This window comes from Mobula hypostoma, chromosome 1 (genome assembly GCF_963921235.1).
Source record: "Mobula hypostoma chromosome 1, sMobHyp1.1, whole genome shotgun sequence".
NCBI classification, from domain to species: domain Eukaryota; kingdom Metazoa; phylum Chordata; class Chondrichthyes; order Myliobatiformes; family Myliobatidae; genus Mobula; species Mobula hypostoma.
The window spans coordinates 99587444-99601531 of record NC_086097.1 but is presented as its reverse complement, the minus strand read 5'-3'; the positions used below and the strand labels follow the sequence as shown (position 1 = coordinate 99601531).

At 49.4% G+C, this 14088-nt stretch overlaps 1 protein-coding gene across 1 annotated transcript in view; it reads left to right on the top strand.

The window, feature by feature from the left end:
• The window catches only part of LOC134337073 (serine/threonine-protein kinase PAK 4-like), a 57881-nt gene that overhangs the window by 34212 nt on the left and 9581 nt on the right, over nt 1–14088 (top strand). The window contains exons 6-9 of the mRNA XM_063031921.1: nt 2238–2364; nt 5532–5657; nt 6454–6588; nt 7753–7940. Of these exons, the coding sequence (XP_062887991.1) occupies nt 2238–2364; nt 5532–5657; nt 6454–6588; nt 7753–7908 (544 nt within the window). The 3' untranslated portion in view covers nt 7909–7940. The remainder of the gene's footprint in view (nt 1–2237; nt 2365–5531; nt 5658–6453; nt 6589–7752; nt 7941–14088) is intronic.

The window sequence follows — 14088 nt, the reverse complement described above, 5'->3', positions numbered from 1 at the left end:
TAGCACTTGTTCCGCTTACACGGATAAGTGCCAGGAGGGAGATCAGTGGGGAGGGATGGGGGGGACGAATGGACAAGGGAGTCGCGTAGGGAGCGATCCCTGTGGCATGCAGAGAGAGGGGGGAGGGAAAGATGTGCTTAGTGGTGGGATCTCGTTGGAGGTGGCGGGAGTTACGGAGAATAATATGTTGGACCCGGAGGCTAGTGGGATGGTAGGTGAGGACCAGGGGAACCCTATTCCTAGTGGGGTGGTGGGAGGATGGAGTGAGAGCAGCTGTACGTGAAATGGGGGAGATGCGTTTAAGAGCAGAGTTGATAGTGGAGGAAGGGAAGCCCCTTTCTTTAAAAAAGGAAGACATCTCCCTCGTCCTAGAATGAAAAGCCTCATCCTGAGAGCAGATGCGGCGGAGACGGAGGAATTGCGAGAAGGGGATGGCGTTTTTCCAAGAGACAGGGTGAGAAGAGGAATAGTCCAGATAGCTGTGAGAGTCAGTAGGCTTATAGTAGACATCAGTGGATAAGCTGTCTCCAGAGACAGAGACAGAAAGATCTGGAAAGGGGAGGGAGGTGTCAGAAATGGACCAGGTAAACTTGATTGCAGGGTGAAAGTTGGAGGCAAAGTTAATAAAGTCAACGAGCTCTGCATGTGTGCAGGAAGCAGCGCCAATGCAGTCGTCGATGTAGCGAAGGAAAAGTGGGGGACATATACCAGAATAGACCCGGAACATAGATTGTTCCACAAAGCCAACAAAAAGGCAGGCATAGCTGGGACCCATACGGGTGCCCATAGCTACACCTTTAGTTTGGAGGAAGTGGGAGGAGCCAAAGGAGAAATTATTAAGAGTAAGGACTAATTCCGCTAGACGGAGCAGAGTGGTGGTAGAGGGGAACTGATTAGGTCTGGAATCCAAAAAGAAGCGTAGAGCTTTGAGACCTTCCTGAAGGGGGATGGAAGTATATAGGGACAGGACATCCATGGTGAAAATAAAGCGGTGGGGGCCAGGGAACTTCAAATCATCGAAAAGTTTAAGAGCGTGAGAAGTGTCACGAACATAGGTAGGAAGGGATTGAACAAGGGGGGATAAAACCGTGTCGAGGTATGCAGAAACGAGTTCGGTGGGGCAGGAGCAAGCTGAGACAATACAGGACAGGACAGGACAGGCCAGGACAGGCAGGTTTGTGGATCTTGGGTAGGAGGTAGAAACGGGAAGTGCGAGGTGTGGGAACTATAAGGTTGGTAGCAGTGGATGGGAGATCCCCTGAGCGGATAAAGTCGGTGATGGTGTGGGAGACAATGGCCTGGTGCTCCTTAGTGGGGTCACGATCGAGGGGTAAATAAGAGGAGGTATCCGCGAGAGGAGTCCCATGATCCTCTCGTATCCCTTTTGCCTATCACCCATCCAGCTCTTGGCTCCATCCCTCCCCCTCCTGTCTTCTCCTATCATTTTGGATCTCCCCCTCCCCCTCCAACTTTCAAATCCCTTACTCACTCTTCCTTCAGTTAGTCCTGACGAAGGGTCTCGGCCTGAAACGTCGACTGCACCTCTTCCTAGAGATGCTGCCTGGCCTGCTGCGTTCACCAGCAACTTTTATGTGTGTTGTAAGAAAAATCCAGTCTGTTTTCTTGGTTAAGAAGTGGTTTTGCAGATGTTTAAATTTATCAAGATGAAATTACTGGGGTGAAGTATAGAGTTTCCAGTAATTAAGGGCCAGGTCTGTAGGATTATGATGTTTGCTCATGTCAACACAAATATATTGAACATCTACGTAACTGGATGACACAACTATATCTCTGACCCAGGTGCACTCTCCCCTACAGACATCACTGCAACCCTGACACTAGTTAGGTACTGGTCTCACACTGGTTAGGTACTGGTCTCACACTAGTTAGGTACTGGTCTCACACTGGTTAGGTACCGGTCTCACACTAGTTAGGTACTGGTCTCACACTGGTTAGGTACTGGTCTCACACTGGTTATGTTCTGGTCTCACACTGTAACCTAATCACCTCGTTCATCCAAGAGTGTTACTGCAGTCCTCTCACTCTGACTCTGATGAGAGGTCATCAGTCTGAAACATTAACTGTGTACCTCTCTTCACAGATACTGTCTGACCTTCTGTTTTCACTCCAGGCTCACTGTCCCATGTAGATCTCTCTCTCTAGCGCTGACACTGCAAACCCATCACATTCCCCCTCTCACTGATCAGTAACTTTTCTGTATTAATTTGCTGGTGCAGGATGGATGAGCAGCAGATCGCCACTGTTTGCCTGTCAATCTTGAAGGCGCTGGCTTTCCTACACTCCCAGGGTGTGATCCACAGGGACATCAAGAGTGACTCTATTCTGCTGACACTTGATGGAAGGGTAAGGACCAGCTCTGGACAAAGCTTACCTGTAGTCGTTACTGCTTTAGTTGTAAGGTAAGGTGCAGAGTAGGAGCCCAGAAGCTCTAGCCTTAGTCTTTTGCATATTTAATGCCAGCAGGTAGAGGATGGTAATACTGTACAGTCTCCATTTTAACCAAATTCTCTTCATACTGCCTCATGAGGTGTCTCTCTCTAGCAGGGAGTTAATGAGCATCAAGCAGCAGCAGATTTGCAGTTCTTGCTGCCTGTGCAGTGTGGGTGCGATGCAATATAGTGGTCTCAGGTTCCATTCCTTTCCCCGTGATCATGCTGGTAACCTATCACAGGGAAAGGACCAGGTACACCTCATCCACACTACCGAGACCAGCTACACCTCATCCACACTGCCCAGACCAGCTACACCTCATCCACACTGCCCCAGACCAGTTACAACTCATCCACACTACCGAGACCAGTTACACCTCATCCACACTGCCCAGACCAGTTACAACTCATCCACACTACCGAGACCAGTTACACCTCATCCACACTGCCCAGACCAGCTACACCTCATCCACACTGCCCCAGACCAGTTACAACTCATCCACACTGCCCCAGACCAGTTACAACTCATCCACACTGCCCAGACCAGCTACACCTCATCCACACTGCCCCAGACCAGTTACAACTCATCCACACTACCGAGACCAGTTACAACTCATCCACACTGTCCAGACCAGCTACAACTCATACACACTGCCCAGACCAGTTACAACTCATCCACACTGCCCCAGACCAGTTACAACTCATCCACACTGTCCAGACCAGCTACAACTCATCCACACTGTCCAGACCAGCTACAACTCATCCACACTGCCCAGACCAGCTACAACTCATCCACACTGCCCAGACCAGGTACACCTCATCCACACTGCCCCAGACCAGTTACAACTCATCCACACTGCCCCAGACCAGTTACAACTCATCCACACTGCCCAGACCAGCTACACCTCATCCACACTGCCCCAGACCAGTTACAACTCATCCACACTGCCCCAGACCAGTTACAACTCATCCACACTGCCCAGACCAGCTACACCTCATCCACACTGCCCCAGACCAGTTACAACTCATCCACACTGCCCCAGACCAGTTACAACTCATCCACACTGCCCAGACCAGCTACACCTCATCCACACTGCCCCAGACCAGTTACAACTCATCCACACTGCCCAGACCAGCTACACCTCATCCACACTGCCCCAGACCAGTTACAACTCATCCACACTACCGAGACCAGTTACACCTCATCCACACTGCCCAGACCAGCTACACCTCATTCACACTGCCCCAGACCAGTTACAACTCATCCACACTGCCCCAGACCAGTTACAACTCATCCACACTGCCCAGACCAGCTACACCTCATCCACACTGCCCCAGACCAGTTACAACTCATCCACACTACCGAGACCAGTTGCACCTCATCCACACTGCCCCAGACCAGTTACACCTCATCCACACTGTCCTGACCAGCTACAACTCATCTGCACTGCCCAGACCAGCAACACCGCATCCACACTGCCCAGACCAGTTACACCTCATCCACACTGCCCAGACCAGTTGTTACACCTCATCCACACTGGATCCCAATGTGAAAACTTGCTATAAAGAGCCCTGAAAATGCAGTACAAGTTAAATTTTATCATTTTTGCAAACTTTGCATTTGTTAAAAGTTCATTTTCTGTATAATCTTGTCCTGGGTCAACTGAATCCTTTATGTTGCTTCAAGATGAAGAAAGAACATTGTTCTTCTATTCTTCATTAGACGTTGAATTATGTAGAGATGATGGGACTGAAACTATCCACTCAGCACATCTGGACTGTGCAAATGGCCATGCCACATGAGAGCCTATTGGCATCACTCTCCATGTGAGACTTCCATTGTAGTCTTCTTTCCCCTTTCCCTTCGCAGACTATTCAGACTACTCCATTCAATCTATCGATGCTAATTTCTGCTACTCCCTCAGGAAACAAAAAAAAATGAACTGCTGGAGGAACTTGGCTGGTCAGACAGCATCTGTGGAAGGAATTGGTGAAAAGGACGGCACGTAGAGTAGTTGGTAGCGTAGCAATTTACAAAGCTGGCTGTAAAATTGGGGTTCAGTTCTTCTTGCTGTCTGTAAGGAGTTTTGAAGTTCTACTCATGTCTGAGTTGTTTTCCTCCAGGTGTTTTGGTTTCCTTGGGCATTCCAGAGACAGGCAGTTAGAGTTAATAAGTTGTGGGCATGCAGTTGGAACTGGGACAGTAATTTTAACCCTGACTGGTTTGGAATTCAGTGTTTCAGGAAACCCCCTGAGTGATGAGAGGCAAGGTCCACTAATTTCCATAGGCTGCTCTCCGCAGAGGAGCAGGGATGCCTCTCCACTTTGACCAAGCTAATCTGCTTTCTACCATGATACCACCTTGATGCAAAGCATAATCGCTCTGCCAACCCACCCTTCACTGCACCCCCTCCCTCCCCTGCCAGATTCCCTGTCATTGGGGCTTGGGAATCTGATTTTGGTGGAGCTATGGGTGGAATGGCATGCTTTTCCACCAAGAGTGACCCAATGTTTCAGATATAATTAGTGACTCCAAATCGCATCTGAAGAGATCTGAGCTAAGCTGCTCTCTTTCTGCCAGCCTGTGAATCTGTTAGATTCAGCAGGTCCTCAGGGACCCAAGCAGGCCTCTCCTGCTTCCTCTTAGGCTCCCTGCGGGTCTGGGCTCACTTGTAAATTTGGCAAAGCAGGCAGCCCAGTGCGCACCTATGCAACATCGGTCTGGGTTTCGGCAAAGGGCATTCGAAGAGCCTCATGAGGGTAATGGGATAGGATTTCTGCTAACACATTAATTGCAGATTGACCTGTTTTTGTATAAACCCCTTTCTCTCTCCACCCCCTCTCTGTTACTGTCCCTGTCGTTTTTCTTTCTTGAATTCTCGATGAGTCCTTCTATTTCTGAATGTAAGTGTGTGTGTGTTGTGTTTGACTGTGAGAGACTGTGTGTGTGTGTGTGTGTGTGTGTGTGTGTGTGTGTGTGTGAGTGTGTGAGGGTGTGTCTCAATCTCCTAACTGTTTTCCTCTCACACCATCATCTCCACACAGTTTCTCACATTCTCTCTCTGCCTTGTTCTTGTTCAGGTTAAGCTGTCGGATTTTGGATTTTGTGCACAAGTGAACAGGGAGATTCCCAGGAGGAAATCCTTGGTCGGCACGCCCTATTGGATGGCTCCAGAAGTGATTGCCCGATTGCCTTATGGACCGGAGGTAAACCTTGTTGTGGGCAGCCTGTGGTTGGAGAGAGTTTGTGAGGTTGACAATTATGGCTGCTGATCCTGGACACGGGGTGGAGGGTGTATTTTGTGAGGGACAACTATTCTCTGGCCAAACAGCCAAATTTCAGGATCATAATCGGCTTGTCTGTGACAATGTAATGGATATCAGATTCCCATTTGAGAGGGGTGGGACTTTTTGTCGGAAAGTGCAGAGGGATTGAGGATTGCTGATCTGCATGGGGTGGGAGAGTTGAACGTGAAGGATTATGGTGAGGCTAAACCACCTGCCTATGTGTTTGGCAGGAAGCCAAAGGAGAGGGTGACTGCTTGAAGGGGAGGATTGAGAATACAAAGGGATACTCCACAATTCAAAGTGGAATTCAGGAGGGCCATATGGAGTGTCGATTGGCTGCAGAGGTGACATAACCATCGTGAAAGGCAATTGGACTGGGGGGCAGGAAGGAGGTGGGACATTGAGATCGCTCCACACTGGATGGAATAAATGGTTTCCGCTCTCCACTGGAAGTCAGCATGAAAACCTGGGCAAAGAGAGGCTTAAGGTTCTTCAAGCACAACAGAGGCTTGTTCTGGTCATAAGCAGAGAGCAGGGTGGTGACAATCTCACGTTTGTGGTGGGATGAAGCTGACGTGTAAACTGTATGGGATCAGCTTGATTGTCCTTGAAGCAGGCCTGGGAGCAGGGAGATGTGTATCACGGCAGCATGTCCGAGAGACCAGGAAAGGTCAGGGCTGGCAGCAGAGGCTGAATCCACTCTATCGTGTCACAGGTGGATATCTGGTCCCTCGGGATCATGGTCATGGAGATGGTGGATGGAGAACCTCCCTATTTCAACGAGAATCCTGTGGAAGCCATGAAAATGCTCCGAGACAATCCTGCTCCCGGACTGAAGCGGGAACACATGGTCAGTGCTTCATACCAACCAGCAGCGGGAGGGTCACAGAGACAGGTGGAGGTTCTTGTCTGTGCGTTCCAACCCAAAGGCCTTAGAACACAAAACAACACGGCTCAGGAAAATGCACCTCGGCCACTGTGATGTGCTGAATTAATTAAATTAGTAGTCAAATGCCCAACCAATCTAATTCCTTCTTAGTAATGTAAAACTCAACTTAACAAATCCCTTCTTCCTACATAATGTCACTTCTTATTTCCTGCACATTGGTTTTCCTGTCTAAGTGCCCCTTAAATGCATTCATTGTATTTGCCTCTACCCCTACCCCTGACAGCATACTTCAGGGTACCCACCACCCTCTGTGTAAAAAAAAAAAAAAAATTGCCCTACACATTCCCTTCACCTTACCCCCTTTTCCAGGGCTTTGGTGCACTGCAGGCCGCGGTCTCTGACTTGTACTGGGAAACCCCTGTAAATGTCAGGGCAGGCCAGGGGAGAGTACAGTTGCTGCCCTTCTCCATGCCCGAGGAATGATAGAACTTCAGGAAGGGCAAGTGTGCACTTCCGTCTTTAGCCCAGAGGTAACTCCCGAGCAGGTCCTGGGGTTGAAGATGTTCTGTGGAGAGCTACTTTCTCTAGCGGCTCGCTCTGTGTACCCACCACCCTTTGTGTGAGAGTGACCCTCAGGTCCTCTTTTGAAACTTTCCTCTCTCACCTCTATAAATTCCAGGCAAGGTGACCAGAAATGCACACGGTATTCTCGGTGTGGTCTCTCCAATATCTTGTACTCAGTGTCCCAATGATGAAGGCCAATGTGCCAAATGCATTCTTCAACACTCTATCTCTGTGAGAACACTATGTTCCTGTAGCCCTCAGACTCTCTGTCTTACAACATTCTCCAGGGTTTTTCACTGTGTGTCTCCTGCCCTGGTCTAACTTCTCAAAATGCAACACTTCACACTCGTCCCCTTGCCTCCTTTCTCAGTTGATCGAGCAGCAGTTTCCAGTAATTTCACTTCTTATACATGTCCTTGTAGAAATGAGCAGTTTTCTCTTCATTGTTGGAATTAGCATGATGAATGGAACAAGGGGTGACAGAACAAATCTCGAGTGTTCAGCACAGAATGATTTGGGACTGACCGTATGGAGTATTGACTGCTGTTTATCCTGCTGCAGGTATCCCCGATCCTTCGAGACTTCCTGAGCCGGATACTAATCCATGAAGTGCAGCAAAGAGCTAAGGCCGCTGAGCTCCTGGACCACCTCTTCCTTCTGCAGGCCGGGCTGCCCGACTGCATGGTGCCTTTGATCCAGCAGTGTAACCAGGGATGAGGTTACAGGAGAGTACATTTTTCCAAAATGCTGTGAGTAACACAGGGCAGAGAGTGATAGCATAGCTACCAATTCTGGGTTGGATTTCTGTCTGTCCAGGGTTCCTCATTCAGGTTGACTGAGCAGTAGAAGCTTGGCCCACAGGCCACCAGGGCTAGGGCAGATCTCCTAGTCCTTGCAGAGCTTAGTCTAGAAACAACAGATTAGTGTACAGCTTCTCCGCAGACACACAGTGCAAGAGGACGGAGCTTACAAGGTGACGGACTCCTACTGGGGGACACTTCCACACACCGCCTCTTGGAGCTGTGCCGACATTCACCCGAGAGCAGTTGCATAGCAGGCTACCTAGTCGCAAACAATGGCACAGATGTTCCCGGGCACAAAGTCCACAGGGACTGACTTTCACCATAGTTTAGTATAGTTACTGTCTTATTTTGGGGTAGAGATCAGCATCTTCATTTTCCTGAGACAGCATCCACTTGGACTTGTGCTTGCTGGCACAGGGATCTGCTGGCACCAATGCTCACTGGGCAAGATTCCACTGGCACCAATGCTCACTGGGCAGGGGTCCTCTGGCATGAATGCTCACTGGCACAGGGATCCACTGGCACCAATGCTCACTGGGCAGGGGTCCTCTGGCATCAATGCTCACTGGCACAGGGATCCACTGGCACCAATGCTCACTGGGCAAGATTCCACTGGCACCAATGCTGACTGGGCAGGGCTCCTCTGGCACCAGTGTTGGCTTGGGCAGGAGTCTATTGTCACCTCCTTTCCCTGAGTTCTGCAGACTTTCATTCACTGCTGAGTGGCTGTAAGTGAATTTTGTTCAAGTACCCGATGCCTTTCCTTTCAACTGCGGTCTGATAGCCGCACAGTAAAAGGTTAAGGATAATTGTTGCAACACACATAAAAGTTGCTGGTGAACGCAGCAGGCCAGGCAGCATCTCTAGGAAGAGGTGCAGTCGACGTTTCAGGCCGAGACCCTTCATCAAGACTAACTGAAGGAAGAGTGAGTAAGGGATTTGAAAGTTGGAGGGGGAAGGAGAGATCCAAAATGATAGGAGAAGACAGGAGGGGGAGGGATGGAGCCAAGAGCTGGACGGGTGATAGGCAAAAGAGGATACGAGAGGATCATGGGACAGGAGGTCCGGGAAGAAAGACAGGGGGGGAGGTGACCCAGAGGATGGGCAAGAGGTATATTCAGAGGGACAGAGGGAGAAAAAGGAGAGTGAGAGAAAGAATGTGTGTATAAAAATAAATAACAGGTGGGGCTCGAGGGGGAGGCGGGGCACCAGCGGAAGCCAGAGAAGTCGATGTTCATGCCATCAGGCCGGAGGCTACCCAGACGGAATACAAGGTGTTTTTCCTCCAACCTGAGTGTGGCCCCATCTTCACAGCAGAGGAGGCCGTGGATAGACACGTCAGAATGGGAATGGGATGCGGAATCAAAATGTGTGGCCACTGGGAGATCCTGCTTTCTCTGGTGGACAGAGCGTAGGTGTTCAGCAAAGCGGTCTCCCAGTCTGCGTCAGGTCTCACCAATATATAAAAGGCCACATCGGGAGCACCGGATGCAGTATATCACCCCAGCCGACTCACAGGTGAAGTGTTGCCTCACCTGGAAGGACTGTTTGGGGCCCTGAATGGTGGTAAGGGAGGAAATGTAAGGGCATGTGTAGCACTTGTTCCACTTACACGGATAAGTGCCAGGAGGGAGATCAGTGGGGAGGGATGGGGGGGACGAATGGACAAGGGAGTTGCGTAGGGAGCGATCCCTGCGGCATGCAGAGAGAGGGGGGAGGGAAAGATGTGTTTAGTGGTGGGATCCCGTTGGAGGTGGCGGAAGTTACGGAGAATAATATGTTGGACCCAGAGGCTGGTGGGGTGGTAAGTGAGGACTAGGGGAACCCTATTCCTAGTGGGGTGGCGGGAGGATGGAGTGAGAGCAGATGTACGTGAAATGGGGGAGATGCGTTTAAGAGCAGAGTTGATAGTGGAGGAAGGGAAGCCCCTTTCTTTAAAAAAGGAAGACATCTCCCTCGTCCTAGAATGAAAAGCCTCATCCTGAGAGCAGATGCGGCGGAGACGGAGGAATTGCGAGAAGGGGATGGCGTTTTTGCAAGAGACAGGGTGAGAAGAGGAATAGTCCAGATAGCTGTGAGAGTCAGTAGGCTTATAGTAGACATCAGTGGATAAGCTGTCTCCAGAGACAGAGACAGAAAGATCTAGAAAGGGGAGGAAGGTGTCAGAAATGGACCAGGTAAACTTGAGGGCAGGGTGAAAGTTGGAGGCAAAGTTAATAAAGTCAACGAGCTCTGCATGTGTGCAGGAAGCAGCGCCAATGCAGTCGTCGATGTAGCGAAGGAAAAGTGGGGGACATATACCAGAATAGACCCGGAACATAGATTGTTCCACAAAGCCAACAAAAAGGCAGGCATAGCTGGGACCCATACGGGTGCCCATAGCTACACCTTTAGTTTGGAGGAAGTGGGAGGAGCCAAAGGAGAAATTATTAAGAGTAAGGACTAATTCCGCTAGACGGAGCAGAGTGGTGGTAGAGGGGAACTGATTAGGTCTGGAATCCAAAAAGAAGCGTAGAGCTTTGAGACCTTCCTGATGGGGGATGGAAGTATATAGGGACAGGACATCTATGGTGAAAATAAAGCGGTGGGGGCCAGGGAACTTCAAATCATCGAAAAGTTTAAGAGCGTGAGAAGTGTCACGAACATAGGTAGGAAGGGATTGAACAAGGGGGGATAAAACCGTGTCGAGGTGTGCAGAAATAAGTTCGGTGGGGCAGGAGCAAGCTGAGACAATAGGTCGGCCAGGACAGGCAGGTTTGTGGATCTTGGGTAGGAGGTAGAAACGGGAAGTGTGGGGTGTGGGAACTATAAGGTTGGTAGCAGTGGATGGGAGATCCCCTGAGCGGATATAGTCGGTGATGGTGTGGGAGACAATGGCCTGGTGCTCCTTAGTGGGGTCACAGTCGAGGGGTAAATAAGAGGAGGTATCCGCGAGTTGTTGCTGTGCCTCGGCAAGGTAGAGGTCAGTACGCCAGACTACAACAGCACCCCCCTTATCGGCGGGTTTAATAGTAAGGTTAGGATTAGTGCGGAGGGAGTGGAGAGCAGAGCGTAAGAGGATAATTGTTGTGCCATTTCATCTCCACCAATGGAAGCAGTCACTCAGAGTCAAATTGTACTGCAGCAATAAATGACTCATTGTGTGGCACCTTGGAGTGCTCTCTGAGTGAAACCTGGCTCTAGCCCCTGAGCTGTGTGTAGTTCCTGCCCGATGAATTGGCACTCATACCAGCAGCTTAGTGGATTCTGACTTGTATTTGAGGACAGCCATCTCCCAATCTGCAGCCCCATGATATTCAAGAGAAAGGATGAATGGGAGCAACTCAAGCTTGGGAGGATGGTGGTTGGGCCTGGAGATGCTCAAGGACCATTGTCCTATAGGCTGTGCTAGTCAGTGTGTAAATCATAGGTGTAGTGTTCATCTGGTCAGCAAACTTGTGCTCCTGGATATTATTTGAGATATTTGCCTCAGATTTAATCTATTACTAATACCGAGTCATGTTTTAAGCCTCATGCATTTATAGAGGCTCTCACATAGGCACTGTGGACACTGTGTAGGCAGAAAGGATTAATTTAGTTAGGCATTTAATTACTGGTTTAATTAGTTTGGAAAAACATCCTGGCTGAAAAGGCCCGTTCCTGTGGTGATCTGTTCCATGTCCTATGTATTGATTAAAGAGCAGAAATAGCCTTTGGCTGCTGTTTTAATTTGCTGCCATTTCAAAGAGATAGATGTTGGTTTACCACAAATTTCTTGTTATACAATGGTACGGCTAGTAAGATCCGCTGCCTCACATTCAACCTCGCCAGTTACAACCCTGAGCTTGGGTGCTGTCTGTGTAGAGTTTGTAGGATCTCCTGTGTGGCTTTCCCCACAGTGCTCCGATTTCCTCCCACATCCCAAAGACCAGTGGGTTTGTAGATGTATTAGCCACTGTAAATTGCCCCTAGTGTGTGTAGAATCAGGAGGCTGACGGGAATGTGGGGAGAATGAAAATGAGATTTGTGTAAATGGGTGGAAAAAGTTGCCTCTTAGTCCCCCTTTAGATTTTTCCCTTCTCACCTTAAAGGCATGCCCTCTAGTTGTGGATTTCTCTGTCCTGGGAAAAAACAGTGACCCCCACCTTACTGAATAAGTCTGTAAGAAACAATCGATGAAAAGCTTCTTTGTTGGTAGAGGGGCCTGAATTAAAGTGTTTAGAAAGGAGGTAACTCAGCACGTTTGCAGTGTGCACCTGGTGTAAACACAGGGTCACTGCACTCCCTACCTAGTGGAGACGAGCACATTTCTAGTTCTGTACTTCTGCTGTGTGTCTTTCATGTCTGATACGTTTCCTAGCCTAAAGCATGATATGAGTGAAGTAACAAGATTTGGAAAAGACGTTGGGATAGACATTTTGAAGTATTTAGGACTATTTTCAAAACTTGATGCTTTTCTCACTAAATTTCAACGTGTGTGCATCTCAGGTAATGCAAATGGAGCAATAGGATGGCACAGTTGTGTAGTGGTTAGCACAACACACTACAGTACCAGTGACCCAGGTTCAATTCCCACCACCGTCTATAAGGAGTTTGTATATTCTCTTTGTGACCATATAGATTTCCTCTGGGTGTTCCGGTTTCCTCCCACAGTCCAAAGGTGCACCTGCTAGTAGGTTATTGTAAATTGTCTTGTGATTAGGCTCGGGTTGAACTGGGGATTGCTGGGTGGCACAACTTGAAGGACCAGAAGGGCCAATTCCACACTGTATCCCAATCAATCAATAAATAAATAAAAACAGCATTCCTTCCTGATGTTGACCAGCTGTCTCTCTCTCTCTCTCTGTCTCACTCTCTGTCTCACTCTCTGTATCTGTCTCTGCCTTGCTCTCTCTGTCTCTCTCTCTCAGTCTCTGTCCGTCTCTCTCTGACTCTCTCTGTCTCTCTCTGACTCTCTCGTCTCTGTCTGTCTCTCTCGTCTCTGTCTGTCTGTCTCTCTCTCTGACTCTCTCTGTCTGTCTCCCCCGTCTCTGTCTGTCTGTCTCCCTCTCTGACTCTCTCTGTCTGTCTCCCTGGTCTCTCTCTGTCTCTGTCTCGCTCTCTGTCTCACTCTCTGTCTGTCTCTGTCTTGCTCTCTCTGTCTCTCTCTCAGTCTCTGTCTGTCTCTCTCTCTCTCTCTCTCTCTGACTCTCTCTGTCTGTCTCCCTGGTCTCTCTCTGTCTCTGTCTGTCTGTCTCTCTCTCTGACTCTCTCTGTCTGTCTCCCTGGTCTCTCTCTGTCTCTGTCTCGCTCTCTGTCTCACTCTCTGTCTCTGTCTCTGTCTTGCTCTCTCTTTCTCTCTCAGTCTCTGTCTGTCTGTCTCTCTCTGACTCTCTCTGTCTGTCTCCCTGGTCTCTCTCTGTCTGTCTGTCTCTCTCTCTCTGACTCTCTCTGTCTATCTCCCTCGTCTCTGTCTGTCTCCCTCTCTCTCTGACTCTCTCTGTCTGTCTCCCTGGTCTCTCTCTGTCTGTCTGTCTCTCTCTCTGACTCTCTCTGTCTATCTCCCTCGTCTCTGTCTGTCTCCCTCTCTCTCTGACTCTCTCTGTCTGTCTCCCTGGTCTCTCTCTGTCTCTGTCTGTCTGTCTCTCTCTCTGACTCTCTCTCTCTGTCTCCCTGGTCTCTCTCTGTCTCTGTCTCGCTCTCTGTCTCACTCTCTGTCTCTGTCTCTGTCTTGCTCTCTCTGTCTCTCAGTCTCTGTCTGTCTATCTCTCTCTCTCTCTGACCTCTGTCTGTCTATCTCTCTCTCTCTCTCTGACTCTCTCGTCTCTGTCTGTCTCTGTCTGTCTCTCTCTCTCTGACTCTCTCTGTCTGTCTCTCTCGTCTCTGTCTCTGTCTGTCTCTCTCTTCCTGACTCTCTCTGTCTGTCTCCCTGGTCTCTGTCTGTCTCTGTCTGTGTCTCTCTCTCTCTCTCTCTCTCTCTCACTCTCTCTGTCTGTCTCTCTCGTCTCTGTCTGTCTGTCTCTCTCTCTGACTCTCTCTGTCTGTCTCCCTGGTCTCTCTCTGTCTCTGTCTCGCTCTCTGTCTCTGTCTGTCTATCTCTCTCTCTCTCTCTCTGTCTTTCTGACTCTCTCATCTC